This window comes from Dromaius novaehollandiae, chromosome W (genome assembly GCF_036370855.1).
Source record: "Dromaius novaehollandiae isolate bDroNov1 chromosome W, bDroNov1.hap1, whole genome shotgun sequence".
Lineage (NCBI taxonomy): Eukaryota > Metazoa > Chordata > Aves > Casuariiformes > Dromaiidae > Dromaius > Dromaius novaehollandiae.
In genome coordinates, this window is record NC_088130.1 from 68,770,877 (window position 1) to 68,789,366 (window position 18,490).

General features: G+C 47.8%; 1 protein-coding gene across 1 annotated transcript; it reads left to right on the forward strand.

Moving 5' to 3' along the window:
• The first annotated feature begins 235 nt into the window (after nucleotides 1–235).
• LOC112994451 (tetraspanin-36-like) lies at nucleotides 236–18,147 on the forward strand. Its single transcript, XM_026118799.2, has 7 exons — nucleotides 236–431; nucleotides 11,738–11,929; nucleotides 12,448–12,522; nucleotides 12,960–13,055; nucleotides 13,971–14,123; nucleotides 14,927–15,010; nucleotides 16,465–18,147. Exons 1-7 carry the CDS (start codon nucleotides 372–374, stop codon nucleotides 16,549–16,551), a joined length of 747 nt encoding a protein of 248 aa, XP_025974584.1. The 5' UTR covers nucleotides 236–371; the 3' UTR covers nucleotides 16,552–18,147.
• Nucleotides 18,148–18,490: the final 343 nt, after the last annotated feature.

The window sequence follows — 18,490 nt, forward strand, 5'->3', positions numbered from 1 at the left end:
GTTACGGCTTCTGATCCAAACGAAAGAAAAGCTGCTCGGACAGAGGGGGACACGCAGCCGCGCGGCAGCCGTGCGGGACGGCGGCTGGGGATGGGAATCTCCGAGCGGCAGCAGAAGCGTTGCACGAAACAGGGCTGAGCTTCCAGCGGGGAAATAAATGCAAAAAAAAAAAAAAAAAAAAAAAAAAGGCGGAGGAAATGATTTGCTCTGCTGTTAGGCTCCATGCTCCCACGCGGTGCTACGCTCCGGGGCAGCGTCCGCGGGTGCAGGGCGGGCGCGGGGCGGATCCTGCGCGGTGCGGGGCGGCCCCAGGCAGCACCCAGCGCCTTGCCCGCCCGGCCGGTCGCCGCAGAGCCGGCGCGACCCGCGACATGGACTGCGGCGTGATCACCTCCAAGACGGTGCTGGTGCTGCTGAGCATCGCCTTCTGGGTACCGTGCGGGGCCGCGGGCGGGGGCCGGCGGGGCGTCCCGCAGCGCGGTGCAGGCGGGTCTTCATCCTTCCAAATCACTCCTCAGTAATAACTTAGAAGCAATCAGAAAGTGCGTCATGTTATGCACTTTTTGGGTTACGTCGCTTTTGGGTTATGTACTTTTTGGTCTGATCCTCTGCTACTTTTGAGGGTGTTGCTCAGACTTGAACTCCAAATTCGAGTTAAACCTGCCTGCGTGCAGGGTGCTGCTGCTGCAGAGGACCTGTTTTCCTTGGTGTTCCCACGCCGTCAGGTCTCGGATACCCAGAGATGCCAGAATTAATCTTACCCCCCCCAGGACTCCCCAAGAAACGGTTATTTTCAGCACGGTGGGGCCGGGGGAGCGGGCTTTGGGCAGGCTCGTGGAAGGGCACCCTCATGTGACTGTGACTGTGGGCACCCGGTCACCGTTATTCTGTTAAAATTAGCCTTGGACTTTTTCCACTGCTTGGGGAAGTTTGCATAATCCGCTGGTAAATAGGTGGAAAGGGACAAGCGGGTGGCCGGAGGAGGGCTGGAGGATGGGGGGAGCCGAGCAGCTGGGGTGTCCCAGGCAGAGGCGCGGGGCCGTGCGGGTCCTGGGGTGCTCGAGGGGGGCAGAAGCGAGGGAGAATTATTTCTGTGAAGTGATGAAAACTTTCGTTTTCGCTTTGGCGCTCGCTGGGGACCGGAGCTTGAGTTGGACGAGTGCCACCAGAGGGGTGACGGATGCTCCTTTGACTTCAAGGCTTTGGGATTTGCAGCGCTGAGTGTATTTCTTCTCCTTGGATTCAAAGGGGATTTACGGATTTGGGGTTTTACAGTGTATTTCTTCCCCTGAGATCCAAAGGGGATTTACAGATTTGCGGTTTGACGGTGTTTTTCTTCCCCTTGGATTCGAGGATGCTGCTGTGCTACCACCACCACGAGCCGGGGGATAACATGCAGATCTTGGGCAGGGGGTGAGGTTAAACCTCATGTCATGGATCAGTAGGGTCCTTCATGCTTTCACGGGTGCTTTGCAACACATCGAGGGTTTTCAAGCAGCATTTTAAACATAACACTTTCAACAGGCTTGAGAGTGAGGGTCAAGAGCCCTGCAGCCAAGGCGAGGACTCTGCAGGAGCACAGACCTGCTCTGCTGCTCGCCTGGGAGTCCCACCAAGCAGGGCTCGGCAGTCCTGCTCCGTAGTGGAGGTGGAAGGAAAAAAAAAAAAGGAAATTGAGGGAAAAAATCTACAGCTTGGGTTAAATCCATGTTCGTGGGGGGTGTTGTGTCCGGTGTTGTGGAAATGGGCTTGCCACTGGACGGTGGTTGCAGTGAGGGGCTCACCCCGCTCTAGTGCTGTGCCTCCTTTGTAGGTGTTTATTGCAATTTATTGCCATGTGTTTCCCAAATAACTTTCATATCAATAGCCCAAACGGCGCAAGGGGGTGCATTTTTTTCTGTATGCAAAGTAATGTGAGCTGACAGCGTACATTTGTCACGTGGTGTTATTCAAAATACTTGGAGAGGAACATTGGAGCACCTCAGCGCGGGTATGGGGCAATCCCACGAGCTGCAGCCAGGAATTACATGGGTCAGGCGCACCGCAAATTTACATCATTGCTAGTGCTTGGCTTTATTTTGTTTTTTAAACCAAACAACAGCTTTATGGCCTTCTAGAAATGTTTCTGGTAGCTTTTCTTCTGTCGTAGGGGAACTCTCTCATCTCGACTGGAGCCGTTAGATCATCCAGCTCCATGGATAATCAGTAATTATTCTGCATGTTTGTAACCCCTGGATTTGGGCTGACCCAGATCAGGCCTTGGTTTTCTTCTAGGCAACGTGCCCTGAAGGCCCGTGGCATTTCGATGCTCCGGCGACCATTAGCGTAGTGTGGTAGCTGCATTCCTGCCGCAGAACCGCCGAAGCTGGAGTGCAGGTTTCGGCGAGGCGGGGAGGAAGGAGCTGGCTCTTACACTCCTCTACCAGGCTCTAGATCTTTATCAAAACACCAGATTTACAAAGAGCACTTGGGTTTTTCTCTGAGCAGTAAGTCATGCATAGGCATCGCGTGCTGCAAATCTTGCCCGGCTTGGAAATGATTATGGAAAATAAGTCATCTTCTGTCTGTTCAGCAGTTAGTGCAGTTACGGTGCTTTGACAGAGGTTATTGCTTAGCAATGCCATAAAATAAAAAAGCCATAAATCCTCTTTTGGATCTCAGATCGCTATCAGAGTACAGGAGTAAAGAGAAACACGTGTGCAATAAATAAGGGCTTCCTAAGCGAGGTGAACAAGCAGTTCCTCTCTTGCCTGCCGAGCTGTGCGGTGCTCAGCACCTTACCGGCGGCAGAGCTGCAGAGAAGGGAGAGGTGAGGGCCGGAGCGCAGGACCTCCGGGAGCAGGGCTCCACCGAAGGAGTTTTAACCGGAGTTACCAAGTGCTGTGCTTCCAGGCGTGCTGGATCTGCTTCCTTCTGCCCCCTTCATTTTTTAGCGCCTGCTAATTAGATTTAAGTATGCAATTATTTTGGTAGATGGGTGTTGGCCAATTCTAGACAAAGACTGAGGACACCGATTTAACCTGGGCAGCCTAAAGGAGGAGGAGGAAGGGTCTGGTGGGACTGCGGTGTCTTTACTACGCTTGGCAGTGGTGCCGTGAGCGAGCCTTGCCTGGGCGGGACGTGACGACACTGGCTCTGCTGGAAGGGGAGAAGTGAAATGCTGGGATTCACTGGCCTGCCCAAGGGAAGAAATGAGGAATTTAAAAACCAGATGGTTTCCTGCTCCGAGACTTGGGTGTAATCTGGATTCGAGAGAGCAGAATTTGATCTGCTGACCGTCCGCAGAAGCCGCCTTGTCCAGGGCAGCAGCCCAGGGTTGTTCCCGCGGGTTATTCCCTGGCAGGGGGAGACCTGCGAGCGATAAAGCCAGACTTTGCTCTCCCCAGCTGGTCCCTCGCTCCCGCTCCGAGTGGCTGGAGCAGGCGATGGTGCGCTGTGGCGGGGCTGGCAGAGCTGCCCGGGCGGGATGGAGGGCAGTCACGTTGCTCTGGCCGCTTTATCCAGAGTTTTTTTGGCCAGCTGACGTGTTTGTCTGCCAGAGCAGGTGATGCTGTCGGGATAATTGCGGGAATATCACCTCACTGCTGCTGGGGAGTGGCAAGGGCTTTGAGTCACGGTGTTTATTTTTCTCCTCCCTTGCTGTACAGAGGGAGAATTTGCCAGAGCAGCACTCAGACTCCAGAAGATGGGTTTTCTGAGCACTTCTGTATTTTCATTTCCCTGCACAGCAGGGCCTGCTCGTGTTGCTCTCCACGCTCGCAATTAGCAGCAATTCGTCTTGCTTACCTGCAGCTACCAAAAAGGCGGATATCTGGTGTCGGCAAGCTACCTCGGCTTTCTCTGAGTTTAAACGGGAGGTGCTGCCTGCTTTCTTCCAGTCCAGGATACAAAGCGTAGTCTGTGCACCTCCCTCCTGGCTGCATTAGGTGGGAGATGCATATTTGGAGCCAGGTGCCGGCTTCCGATTCAGGAAAAGGGGATGGGAAGAGAAGGTGGATCCTGCGATGTGCAAGCGGAGGAGCAAATCCGGCAGCATGTGCCTTCCTGCCCTGGTCTGTCCTGCTCCCACTCCTCCTCCTCTTCCATCCCACTTGGAGAGAGGACGGGAGAGGACGGTGAGGGGCTCCCGCAGCCGGGCAGAGGCTAAGGCAATGCTCACTGGGTTATTTCTCCTTCTTTTTCCTGCACAACTTCCTACTGCGCTGTGAGGTCCGATTACCTTTGCCTGTAGTAGAAAAACACGCAACGTTAGTGCTCCGAGGGGCCAGCTTTCCCGTGCGGATAGTCACGGCTCGGTGACTGCCAGCGCCTACGTGCTTTAGTGACAAACACGGGGTTTCTTGATCTGCCAGTTCTGTAGCTTTGTTGACTCTTCACAAAACCAAGCTGGGTTCTGCAAACAAAACAAAAGCTGTGGACTACAATTTTGGGCCAAAATATGACTCCAGATGTTTGCTGGAGTCATCCCTTCGTTGGAGAGCGGAGAGGTGGCTTTGCCTTGCCTCTCTGGTCGTTGCTCATAGCCCAGGGCTGCAAAGCTCTCCGTGGCCAGCTACCCCATCTCCCTTCTCCACCCCTCCAGGCCCCCTACATCGGGTGGTATTTCCCCATATCTTTGGATCTGTGGCCCATGACTTTCCAAGGAGCACAGGTCAAGTGCGTTTTGGGGTCCTAGTCTCCTCTCTGCTTTGAGGAGATACTTGCACTGGTCTGGAAGTCCTGGAATATTTGTCAGCTCTGTTTGTGCTTAATCTATCCTTTCTTGGTGCATCCGAGACTAAAATCCGCTTGTTTTCAGCCTCTTGGTGGTTTGCTGAGTGGTCTCTGGCGGCATGCTGGAAGGTCAAGCGATCACAGTATTGATGTGGTGTCACTCTCTAATTATTTTTAATAACTGGGAGGGATAAATGTGTCAGTTCCTGCATTCATCGATGGTTTGAAATCACTCTCACCACTGACAGGCGGTTTGGCTGGCCCTGAAGACTCAGTCGGTGGCAAACCAGAGGGATACTTAAATAAAAATAAAAAATTCTCAGATAAGGAGAATTTTTAATTCCAGATGGGATTAAAACCATAGCGAATGGCAAAGGCCATACTGGAGGTTGTTGCTAATAGAGACACATTTATTTTTAAGGAAGGAAGTATTCTCCGAAGAGTCATTGCAGGTCAGGGAGTCAGGAGACCCGTGACCGGTTCCTCACCTTCCCTCCATCCTGCTCCCCTCCGTCCGGGCTTTCCTGCCGTTCCTTCTCTCGCGGCCCCGCGGCAGAGGCACCGCAGGCACCGCTGCTTCGGCTGCATCCGCTGCAAAGCAACGTTTCCCCACAGAGCAGCGAGATACCGGCCCGCTCGCCAGCCGCGAGACGTTTCCCCCAGCGTGAGGATCAGCTTCGCTGTGTTTTAGGTGAACAGCTTTGCTCTTAGGTTTGCAGCTAGTGAGCTAAAGGTCACCGGATCCCGTGGCTGAGCCAGAGCGGCTGAGTAAGGAAACAGGGCGCCTCTGAAGCTAAACACTGAGCTGGAGGGTGTTTCGTGTCCCGGCTGGTGGTTCAGATCAAAACGGGCTGGTCAGTGGCTGATAAACCCGCCGTGCCCGGCCCAAGCGACGCTCGCAGCCGCCGCCGGCTCCGCGGTCCGTGTCTTTATCTGCAGGGGAAAAAGAGCTGGGAATGAGAGAGGAGGGAGCTGCAGCGCTTTCCCTGCTGCCGTTGCCGGATGCGTCGAGGGCACCGATGCCTCCCGGGGACCCTGCAGCCGGCTTGCACTGACGGGAGAGGCAGCCTAAGGGCTCCTGTGTTTTGTCACCTTCCAAGGATAAAAACAGCCTCCTGACGTGCTGGGATTTTGGAGAGAGCAACGTGCTAAGGCCAAGGCGCCCGGCGCATCGCCAGGAAGGCTCAGGGAATCTCGGCAGGGTTTCTAGCCGTGCTCTGCAAAGCCGTTCCCGGTGGGCAGCGTCTCCGGCACTGCCCTTCGGGTGATACGGGCTGGTTTTTAGGAGGGGACAAAAACGAGTTAAGCTTAGGGAGCAACAGCCAGCAAGACAAACCTGGAGAACTCCAAGGAGAAAGTTATTTAGTGCAACTTTGAAACAAAACCATTAAAACCAAAACCCCCCCTTGAGCGCGAGGCTTGGCAGCATGTGAAAAACCACAAGTCAATGTTGCTTTTCATTTTGTTTTGCCTTTTTCCCGAAAGAGAGCCGTGGCTTTTCATCACCTGCTGCTGCTGCTCAGTGTTTTTATTTGAGGACAAAAAAGGAAAAGCAAGTGCTTCCTCGTGTACCAGCCGAGCTACGCAGCGGCGTGTTTCGAAGGCAAGCTCGAGCATGCCCCTTCGTTGTGCAGCGTGGCTGGTTGTTTCGTGTGCTTTGAAGAGCCTCTCGTGGCTCTGCACCACTGGGCTGGGTTCAATTTTATCGGTGATGGCCCATCAGTGTGCTTTACACGAAGGGGCGGTGGTCCAAAGGTTTGGGCGTGATGGCTAACCTGGCGGAAGAGCAGCGGTAAATCTCTCCGGGAGCTGCTGACGGTTCGGGATGGCTCGGCCGCGGCCCGCAGGTTTGGTGCTTCTTGAAAGTCTGGGGGAACATAAAAAGCCTGTTTAGTGTTTTTTTTTTTTAATTACTCATTTTAAAATTGCGCCGTGGAGGGCCGGGAGCCGCGGCAGACGGGGACGTGCTCCTGCGGCAGGGATGCCCGCCCGGTGCCCTGGGAGCCTCCCGCTGCGTTCAGGGGATGAGCTGGGTCGCGGGCTGCCCTGCACGAAGCCGAGTTACGGAAGAGTGGCAATAGAGATGCAAATATTCCTTTTTTTATTGTTTTCTGTTTCTTTTCGGAGGATTTATATGGGGGGAGTTTAAGGGTGTGTACGACAGCGAGGGCACGGAGGAGGTGGAGGGTGAGGTATCTGCCTGGCCATAGGTATCTGTTTTGCTCTCTGGAAGGGCAGAAAGTCCCGGTCACCAGCAAACTCCCCTTCTGGCAGTGCGTAGGAGGGCAGTAGGACTTTATGCAAAACTCTTGCTGCACCTTTTAAAAATAAATACACTACCAAATCATTGCTTTGAAGCTGGTTATGTGTGTCGCTGCGGAGGAGCATCACCTCTGTGCATGGGCGGTGTGGGCTCGCTGGGCAACCGTGCCCAGCCCGGCCAGAAATCTGCTCGGGAAGACTTGGGTGTTATCGCTTGGCTTTCTCTTAGCTCACCCCAGCAAGGCGTTCACTGTTCACACTCACATCATTGAAGAGCTCTGCTCTCTAAAAGAGGCATATGAAAAACAAGTATTTCTGGCGTCGGGGCCTCAAGCCCTCCAAGCGCTCGTGGGCGAGAGAGCGGAGGTGATCGCAGCTTTGCTGCTCAGCTGTGAAAAGGGGCTTTCTGACAAAATTTCCATTCCATTGCCTCATCGCTTCGGCTTGTCTTAAGGGAATCCGTGCTGTGAAGAAACGCAAGCTCCTCGTGGAGCGCCGGTGACTCAACCAGGGGATGTTTGGGGCGGAAGGGGGTAACGTCAGGATATTGTGCTCGATTCTTGCTGCGATTCTGCGCTTCGGTTTGGTGCATCGGAGAACTTGCAAGCAGCGGACTAAAAAAACCTAAAGATTAGTAACACCTTCTACCATTAATTTCTTTAATAATCGTGGCAAGCTTACGGATTATTTAAGAGGCGTTGAGGAGTTCGTAATGAGGAATGAATGATTTGATCTCCTCATTATTTAAACCAGCCTTTATATCTGTGAAAGATTTTTTGAGATTAAACAGAAACCTGTTAAGTCAGGTCTCCTTTACGCTTTCTATTCCTGACTCAGAGAGACATGTCTTCTCATATTTCTCCTCTGGAGAAGTTTTGTTTCAGCTTTAGGGATGGGCTGGCAGGTTTTGCAATGTTAGAGAAAATCCCTCCACCAGATTTCGAGCTTTCCTTCAGTGTGGGACAAGCTTCAGGCGGCAAGCTTGGAGATGACGTTCTGAAATGGTTTTCTCCTCGGCTTTTAGTTTGCCGCTGGGACTTACCTGCAAAAATAAAACAAGAACAGGTATCTCCCTGAAACATGTTCCGCTTCCAAAGTGATCCTTCTGTTTAGACTTCAAAATCTTTGCTTTGAGTTCAAAAACGTGGGTGAAGTCCTGGGGGTACCTAAGTTTGTGGAGAAAAATCCAAACTTCCCTTAGGCCAGATCTTTACCCAGTATCTTTTATTTTCACATTGTTATGCTTCCTTTTTCTGCTTGGAAGCAGAAGTTCTGAAATTCTGGCAACAGCCCACTTGCTGGCAGCATTTCCAGCCTGACCAGGGTGCAGGTAGCCCTGAATGTTGCAATAAAACTTGTGCAATTGCCTGTCCATATTTGCAAGAGGCATTGATAAAATTTGGAGAAGAATCTCCTGTGAACTCAGTGCTAGACCAAAGCTCCTGTCGTGAGCTTTGCTAGTTCTGGCTCTGTAGGACTTCCGTGAATTGGCTTCACAATGTTTTTTAAATCTGTGGTAGCCCTTAACTAGCAACACAGCTTTGCTTATTGTCTAGGACTCAGGGTTTATCTGTCTTCAGCATCTCCTGTGCATGCTTTCTCTGCGTTTGGAGTTGAGCACATTAAAAATGGGTAGAAAACAGAGGACGTCAAGTACAGTAGAGAAGCAAAGAACCCACCTGTTACCTAAATCACTTGCAGAAACCCCGTGGAAGTACTGGGAGATTTTTGTGTGTCTCCACCTGTGTCTCTATCTTATAAGACTAAATGACACAGCAGAGGGTTTGGGATTTGTGGTCCTGCCTTGTGCCACAGAAGTACAGAACTACTTGCAAAGGCTCTGGACCTAGAGTGACACAAAACATTAGGGCTTTAAACTCGCTGAATATGACACACTAACTAGATTAACTTTGCACTTTGCACATTAACTTTTGCACGTTAACTAAGTCACACGGCTGTTTTATTTTGCCCATTTTGACGTGACGCTGCTTCTGAACGTAGCCGACTCATGTGTCTGCCAGAAATACGGTTCGTGCTTTTTGTACCCTGGCTTTGCAGTCTGTCCTGCCTCTCCCGCACTAGCTAAAGTCACCACGGCTCCGTTCCCCTGAGCTTTGCCTTTCTCCATCGCGAGCCTTTCTGAGGGTCTTGCAGCCCTTCCGTTTTTCCCTCAGCAGGAGCAATGGGCACTCAGCAGTCGGTGACATCCTAACCCGAACGCTCAGCTGCACCGACCAAAGTCTGCTGAAGTCCTCAAGAAAAATCTGCTTATTAGTAGCTGTGACTAGATGCAAGCGTTTGGCTTGGAAGCGCACGTGCATGTAGTAATGCACGTACAGGAGGCTTCGTGCGGCCGGCAGCCGGCTCCACCTTTGTGTATTGGGGCAAATACCTCAGAGAACTTGATCCAGCTTGAAACTTTTAAAGCCATAACTCAGCTCTGCGTTAGGTTTGCAGTGATGGCAGCAGCAAAGGGACCAAAGACTGGAGGTGACGCCTTCGGGCTGGGATATGAGCGCTGTAGCTGGGAGCATCACCATGTTGTCTCTGTATTCTTGGTGGAAGATTATTTCTTGGCACATGCTGAGGAACCATCACTCACCTACTTGAACTTTCCCCAAAACCGGAGAGGCCAGAATATCATTACTTTCCAGCCATACCTTGTTTATTAGGAAGGCTTCAAAACCCAGCGACACGTGCAGTCAGGTATTAGAGTCAAGGCAGGACTAGTATGAGAGTAACCACAGCGTTATTCATGTTACGGTCTTAGCCAAGCACAGTGTTAACTAGGAAGAAGTTAAGTCAATCCAGAGGACTCTTAACTCTGCTCCTGCTGTGGCTGCTTGGATATTTGGGAGCAGGGGCCAAATTCTGAGCCGTTCCCTGAGCTCGCGCTGGGCCCAACTGAGCGGAGCACTTCTGCGGGAAAGAAAACCCACTGCACCTGCAGTCATGAATCTTGCGGCCCAGCTGACTGTTACCCGATTCAGAATTAATAAATGCCATGTTCGTTAGGTTCTGGGTATTAACGCTGCACTAAAAAGTATGCAGGAGTAAACAAAAAGTTGCGAGCTAGAGGCAGCAAATTTTCTGCAGGAAGCTGCTTTATTTTTCCCTGCGAAGCACCAGAGCCTTCTGGAGAGAGATCGCCTGGAGAAAGGGCACAGAAGGCCCCACTGCTTTGCCTTTGCTGCAAGAAGGTGCTCCTGGTTCTGCTGGTGAAGACACTGGGACGCACCGTTTCCCCATGGGCCTTTCTGAATCTCCAAGTTTCTCTGCTGTTCAAAAAATGAAAACGTGAAACAAACTTGGCTAAAACTATCAGGAATATGCTTTTTCTTCCTTCTTTGGAGAAAAGATTTTGCTTGGATGAACTTTGTAGACTAACTTTTTTAGTCTTAACACCTGTTTCAAATAAAATATATCTTTTAGTGCAGCAAGTCGAAGATGATAGCTTTTTCTTTCAGATGAAGAATACCGAAATAAATATAGAGCAGGATCCTAACATGAGACGTGATAAATGACTTTAAGGGTTAGCTCGATCCTGGTTGCATCACTTGGCGCATCTCATCCCAGTAATTTTTAGGTATGGGCAGTGTTTGCTTTAATTAAAACGTACAGTGCTGAGCGAAGTAAGGAACTGCTCGTAGGTTGCATGATGAAATCCTGCTGCAGCCTGTTGACAACAGGCTGTTTTCTCTCAAGTTTGCAGCAGGTGGGTACAGCCAGTGCCCCCATTTTCACAGGCCCAGTCTTGGGCTGATGGGTCACGGGGCTGGATTGACTGCAACTCTCAGGAGTTTTTTAATGCTACCGTCGAGGCTTTGGTTGGGCATTGCTGAGCCTTTTGGTGTCATTTCCAAGGCTGTAGCCAGTTTTGTGGATAAAAGCCTTCAGTCTCCATGGCTGCTCATTGGGCATCAGTCACCAATCCACCGTTCTCTTACGTTGACTTCAACCGGCAAAACATCCTTCTCAAGGAGTTTGATTTTAGAGGAAGCAGCAACCTGTTTCCTTCAGGATGAGCAAGTGTTGGGTTTTGCTGGGATTGGGACAGTTGTGCATGTCTTAGTGGCTGATGGTGGCCTTCAAACACAGCTGAACCGAATGTTTCTTATCACTTTTATCTGCTGCCAATTTTGCAGAGGGAATTGCTCCCAAGAAGGGTTTATTGAGACATTTGAAAACCTGATTGCATGACAGCTTTTTTGGTCCCCTCCTCCCTTTTCTGAAGAAAGTCTAAGCAGCCTCTTCTGGAGTAAATAGTAGAGCAAGAATAGACAAAAACCAGTCATCTTGGTTAGCAATGAACAATCCCTCTCTTGTGCTTAAATCCCACCCTGGCTTTCAGAGGTTCCACGTGTTCAAGAGTAACGCTGTTGAGAAAGTTTAAAGGATAAGGTTTTCTCAAAAGAACAAAACAAAGCAAAACCACAACCCTGTGGTGATCATCTTAGAAATTAATTCCTCCAAATGCAGTGTTAGGTAGGATGTAGGTGATCCTGGGTAGAAAGTGTGAGCTTGGCCCTCTGAGAGGCGCCCCTGAATCAGCTCGGCTGAAACGGCATTTCATTAGTAGAGGAATGATTCACTATAAGTGGATTTTGTCCTCTCTGTGTTAAAGTTCGGATGGGAAGCTATTTTCAAATGCACACCTAGACCTTTGCATCTGTAGTCATTACTTTATGCTATTACAAAAAAGCTCAGATTAATTTTTCTGAGAAGACAACAAATAACTGCAAATAACTTTCTTGCATTTCAGGCAGCAGCAGCTGGTCTTAGCTATGTTGGGGGCTATGTCATTAACACCTACAAGAGTTATGACAACTTCCTGCAAGACAAGTACGCTCTGTTGCCAGCGGTGATCATTATTTGCGTTGCCGTAGTCATGTTCATCATCGGGCTGATCGGCTGCTGTGCCACCCTCCGGGAGTCACGGGTTGGGCTGGGGCTGGTGAGTACCGCACGTTCTTGCCTGTCCTCTTCTGCAGCCTGTTGCCTGGGGTGCGAGTTGTGTGCGCAGAGCTGCAAGTGAAGATGCTACTTGGAAATATTGCTGAAGCACCGCTCCTTCATGGGAGCTACGTACTGCCGTGAGGCACTGATTGATGGTGGGTGAGGTGCAGGCTAAATTATCAGAGTTTCACTGCCTTGTGCAGACTAATACCCTCAGCCACTTATAATTTTTGATGAACAGTGTGGTGCTGCCTGCAGAACAGCCTGGATTCCCCATCTCTGGGGAATGATCCAGGTATCCGTTGTCTCGGGAGTCCAAGATCTGGGGAACTCCAGTTATCGCCATGGCTATGCATGATAATCTCCTTTTTCTAATTACTTTCTGGAGACTGTTTTAATTGGCGAGGCAACAGTGGATAATGATAACTTACTCAACATTATCAATCCATGTGGTGGGAATTGTACAATTATATTCACATGCTGTGTATCCTTACGGTCTCTCTCTTTGGATTTCAGTTCTTGGCCATTATCCTGGTTATCTTTATTGCAGAAGTATCAGCTTTTGTCCTGGGGTTTGTTTACAGGGAAAAGGTAAGAATTAGCATCTCTGTGCTAACACAGAAGGAAAAGAATAGCTCTCCAGTACATCCAGCTTTCTTGCCCTTCATCCTCTGTTCTGAAATCTGCAGGGCAAGTGGTTATTGTGGGGATGCAGAACAGGGATGTCACCACTGGGTATATGAACTGACCCTTGTCAGGAACATGAGGAATACATTAAGTATCTGGCAGGCATGACAACTAACTCTAAGTTGGATTAAACAGCTGTTGATGCTCACAAAAGAGGGCTCTTAAGTCAAGGGAGATCAGCTTGTATCCAGGAAATTATTCTGATTAAAAGCTACCCAGATTTTATCTAAAACTTTGATTTTTTTTTTTGACTTTGTAGATAGAAATCTTCTGCAGTTTCCTTTAGATAATATTCTGAGCCCTTGTGTTAACACAAAATGGATATTTTTCTCTCAAAATAGGTAAAAACTGACGTGCAGGGCACAATGCGTTCAGTCTTCCAAAAGTATGATGGGAAAAATCCAGAGTCTACTGTTGTGGATTACTTGCAAGAACAGGTAAGAAAGTCTTCAAGCTCAGCGGAGAATTATTTAGAAATCAATCAGTTGGCCATTAAGCAAGGAATTTGGGCTGGGAAGGGAGGGAAAGAGGGTCAGTATGGCGGCATCCTAGACCTCTGCTCTGCAGCAGCATTTAGCGTCTGATTCTCCATGTCAGTTGGGGTGCAGGCTTGGCCTTCAGGGTCCTGAGATGAAGTTCATGTAAATTAATGACCTTGTTGACACAAGTGGCCTTGGGATCAGACAAATGAGTGCATATGAATAACTGCTGCTGAGAATCCTGTACCATAAAACAGAAAGACAACAGAAAGGTGTATCCTGCAACCTTTCACTTAAATACTGTCTTTCACAGTGAATAAACTGACAAGGTGATAATCATGTCGGAAGGGAAGTTGATCTGTAATATCTACTGCTGTTTCCCTGAAGCGTACTGCTGCTTCTTTTAAATCAGTCTCCTTCATGGTGATAGCCATGCAGATAGCGCTGCTAACAAACGATAATGTTGACTTGCTGCCTCTGTTTCCCCTGGCAGTTCTCCTGCAGCAGCTGAGAACTGCTGAAACCGCTTCCCTCCCCTCTCTTTCTCCCTAGCCTGTACAGCAGAGAAGGCCACGCTGCTCTGGCCCACTCCCGTGGTGGCCCGAATGCCCCAACTTCCCAGTCCAGTGGGAGCGGAGGCCTGAATCCGCCTCCTGTTTTACAGAGCACAGCCGTCAGCCCCGTGGTACCTTAGGCACCTCCTAATTTAGGAAGAAAAAATGAAAGATGAGACTCCATGGACAGGTTACCAACCCTCGCCCCTGCCTGTTGCAGGCAGCCCAAGCACAGCGTGCCTGAGAGAGGTTTAATTCCACACTAGCGCTCCTGTTCTTGTGTATTCACACATCCGTGTAACCATTTTGTGTCTGGCAGCTTCACTGCTGTGGGGTAAAGAACTACAGCGACTGGACGACCACGCAGTGGTTTAACTCCACGGGTAACAACAGCGTCCCCCTGAGCTGCTGCAGACAAGGTCTGAGCAACTGCACGGGCAGTCTGGACCAGCCGCAGGAGCTCAACGCACAGGTGAGGGTGAAAGGCACGGTTCCTCGTTTCCATGTTACAGCGGTCCATGACCATCCTCTGAACCAGCCAGAGCCAATGAGGAAAGCATTTTAGGCAGGATTTAGAGATGATTTCTTCCAATTCTTCCCAGCAGTTTGAATCCCAAAGTCTCTTCTCCCCATGTGTTTTCCACTAGATGTTTCCTTCTTGCATAATCCTATAAAAGCACTTAGACAACCAAAGGAGAGCACCAGGTGTCTTCACAGGCATCTGTCTGTATGTTTGGCCTCTTCTGCCTGTTGATGACAGTCGTCCCTTCGGAGCTGCTACAGCAGCAACGCGACTAGGCCAGAGCGCTACGCGTGGGTGAGTCGTCGTTCAGACGGTTCTGGAGTAAAGGAAGATCCTGACTTAGGACTGACCGCGCTTAATCTGGAAAATTACATACCAGATTCTCCAGTTTGGGGCACAAGCCCATAAATTTCCTTTTATCGAGATCACTGCTGGTCTTCATGGCGCTGAGCTTTGGGTACTTCTTTGTGCAATAAGCAACCTGAGCCAGAGGAGATTCCTGGAAGCGGCAAATGTTAGTGAGTCACAGCTCGTCAGCGCATCTCCCCAAGCAAGGGGAGAGTGACGAGCCGTCAAGTCTGGAAAGCAAGAGTGGAAGCCTCCAAGTCTGCAGTGGTTGGTTAGACAGGCTCTGCAAGGTCCTGCTTCCTTTCAGAAACTGCTTTTTCTATTTTGTTTTTTTCAAGAAAAAAAGACAAGCTGTCCAGCTGAATTATCTTTTGGGTTGTTTTCACTTCTTTCTTTCTTGGCAGGGCTGTGCGGAGGAGCTGGAGTCTGGGCTGCAGAGTGTGCTCAGCTATGCTATGCTTGTCATCCTGGGATTTGCCATCGTAAAGGTGCTACTAAATGTTTCTGTTTCTTCCCTCATGGAAAATAATACTGCTTTCTCTTTGATGTCCTCTGACTTTTTCTTCCACCACATCCTTTCTCTGGCTGTGAAGTGGACCCCATCCTCTATTCCTTCCTTGTTTTCGTCCAGTTTTCTTATTTTTGTCTGCATGATGAGAAGGAGAGGGATCCAAAAAAATAGTAGTGGATTCAGAGTGGGAAGTAAGTAGAGGTGTCTTGGTTGTTTGGTAGGAAGTACGACCAGCTAGGTGTGCTTGAAGGCCCAGGTCTAAAATTCTTTATTAAAACAGTAACAAGCTTGCCCATACTTAACTGGGATTTTAAAAATTGCTCTGCAAAGTTTGTCCTTGGACACAAGCCTATGCTTGTGATAGCATAGTCCTACACTTGGAGACCTGGAATCAAAATGGACAACAAATCTGACCAGGAATGAAAACAGCTAGTTTATCTATAGAATTGCAAGATATGAAATAAATGAAAAGAAGTGGGAAATCAAAACAAGTTGTCTTGTGGGTGAAAAACAGATTTTAGAAGTCCTGATGTAAAACTTCTAGTAACTGGCACACCCAAGAAATGCGTACGCAGCTTTATGAAGATGCGACCCACACATTTTAGCTCGGTGGTTTGTCATTGTTAATTGTACCTTTTTGCCGAGTTTTATAACCTCTTCCTTGTTGATAGAGGTGAACATTTAATAAGAGCAAAAAGTTTCTCCTTTGAGTATCTGTTTTTGGTGAAAGGATATTGGTCAATTGAGCCAGCGTAGAACACTTGCTGTTTCACATCCCATTGCTGAACTCAATGAAGAAGCAAAAGTCTGTCTGTTCAGATGTCATTTCAGGATGGAGGCTTGACTTGACTGAAATTTCCTTTTCTTAGTTCTGGCCCGAGGAGAGAGGTGATTGTTTTTACTGCATTATATCTCATACTCTGAGTTTTAAATTACTCAGAAGTTTCCAGCACTTCCCTCCCTCTGTAAAATGATCAATTTTATACTCCCATTACATTTCCTTTTTATTATTTGTCTGTGATGAATCCTTCCACCACAATTTCTCATGCGATTATCTTCTATGATTACCATAGCGTATTCTGCACTATCTTTTATATAGCTATCTTATATGCGTAAATATTTTATAGAATTACATTGTAAGTCCAGAATAGTCCCATACTTTTACTGAAATTATTCCCACAGTAAGATACCTAGAAATTAATGTGGATGTGTAAATTAATGGGAGAATCTAGGGAAGAAAGAAATGAGTTGGAACTAGTATTCAAATGTGACAGACAAAAAAATCACTTCGTTTTCGAAGTATTTTTTAATATGAAAGGCATGTCCTTGTTATGATGATAAAAGTCTAATTAGCATTTAGTTACTGGATCTGAGGAATGAAACAGAAAGATGTAGCAAAACTAAATCTCTCTTGTGCTCTCTCTTTTTCAGTTCTTCGGCATGCTGAGCATCTGTGTGCTTACTTGCAAGAGAGAAGACAGCGGATATCAGCCCCTTTACTCAGGGGTGTTTGCTTGATAAAACACAAAGATCACTTTTCTTTTGCTTCCCAGTGATAAAATAGATTTGTAAAGATGTATGTTACAGGACAATTTATGACCTTTTGGTTAAATATTTTATTTTATTTACATGAAAGAGAAAGAACATAGTGTATTGATTTGGAAAAGTTTCCTGTGGGTGTTATGTGAAATGACACTCAATATTTAGTGCTGTATAGTAACTTACCCTGTTCTTACACACTGTAACTTCCTGTGAAGTTATTTTAGATTTGCATTTGTGACTTTCTCTACATAGCAACAGATGGTGTAGCAGAGTGCAGGAAGAAATCTACTTCTGCAGTTCCTTTCTGTACCCTGAAACATGCAGAGAGAAATTTTATTTTTATCACTAAATTGACTGAGAAAGTGGGAGGGATTCATTGACTGCACAAATACCAGATCATTCTCATGACATGGCTAAACAGCAAAAGAAATTCTTGAATAGGAGGATCGAATATTCTGTATAAGCCGAGGGAGTTGGAATACATTTCTCCTGTATCTGGTGCTGTTTCTTTTTTTCCTCCCTGCTATGGTCATATTGTGTCATTCAGTTTACCGAAGGTTGTTAGTGCAAGACAACCCTTTGGAGCAATGCTTAAAAACTAAAACAGAAATTTGCGTTGTCTTTTGAAGCAGCTAGCAAATGTGAACAACCCCAGGTTGTGAGCAGGCCCATGTTTTGGGCTCAGGGCATCTCTGTTTTGGGGTTTTCTTGTTTTGTCTTTTTTTTTTTTTTTTTTTTTTGAAACTAAAAATTGCATATGAAGCGGGGTTTTGATTTTTTTTTCCATTATACTGATGCTTTTATATTTTGCCTGCACAAAGACACACTTTCTTTCTATTTAATGTAGAAGTTGCAGGAGTTATTCAGATGGATACAGGCTGCAAGGTGGGAGTTGCAGGAAATGTTGGGTCGACGTGGTTATGTAGAAAGGGGACTCTTGGAAGGATTAGTTCAGAGTTCCCTGTGTCAGTGAAGATCTGGCTGCTTTTCACTATTAAAAATATTAAGTTGGTACATTCCTGTACTGAATAGTTGACCAAGCAACTTCAATAACCTAGTGTCTGGCAGTGTCTCATGATTCTTTATTTCCTAGTTTCTCCTAAATCTGCTTAATGTGGTCATTTCTTGGATTGCATTATCTCTTTAAAAATGATCTTTCTTTATCACATTTCTATGTTAATCTGTTTCTCAATTCTTTAAGAGTTTCTGTGTTTTTTGGGGGGGGTTAGGGCTAAGATGTGGGGAGGGAGAGAGCTTTGAGCTGTTCTTGATTAGACGATTGTGGAAAAGAAGCAGCATATTTTTTTTTTTAAAGAGAGAAGCTGTCTCTCCTATAGCAAACACTTACATATGTAGCTATTTAGAAAAAGGAGTTTGGGGTAAGTGTAAGCTATTTTTCTTTACTTCCTCCCCCACCACCAAGAGATGGAAGAAGGAATTGGTGATGATGATGTTCTATAGGAGACATACCGGTATAAGGATGTATATGTTGACAGTGTTTTAGTTTTTATTGAGGGTTTTATCTTCTGTTTAATGCCAAAATAAACCAAATTTATTTAACCAATTAATAAATGCTGGTTTTGTTGGTGGTTGTATCTTAGGAGGTATTTTGGGTTTGGTTTTTTTGTGTGTGTTTTTTTGGATGATGCAAGATCTAGCCTCCTTTTTGGCAAGGAAAGAGTGATGCAAGAAGCAGAAATTGAGCGATGTGAGCGTAACTCGCAACGTGTCACCAGCTCTCCTCAGTGAGACGAGCCAGCTTGATTTTAAAGTTTCGTTCGCGTGCGTGTGGGTGATCGGCCGGTGCTGGTACACATCAGTGCCGTGATGGACACACCAAGTACAAACCAGGGGCTGGGTTGAAAAGCAAAGCCGGGAACAGCAGGCACAGGAGTCGGGTGGGAGATGACCAGGA

Coding starts and splice junctions, on each gene's coding strand:
- LOC112994451 (XM_026118799.2), top strand. CDS start 372: ATGGACTGCGGCGTGATCACCTCCAAGACGGTGCTGGTGCTGCTGAGC. Junction 432..11,737: donor TGCTGAGCATCGCCTTCTGG/GTACCGTGCGGG, acceptor CTTGCATTTCAG/GCAGCAGCAGCTGGTCTTAG. Junction 14,124..14,926: donor CGCAGGAGCTCAACGCACAG/GTGAGGGTGAAA, acceptor CTTTCTTGGCAG/GGCTGTGCGGAGGAGCTGGA.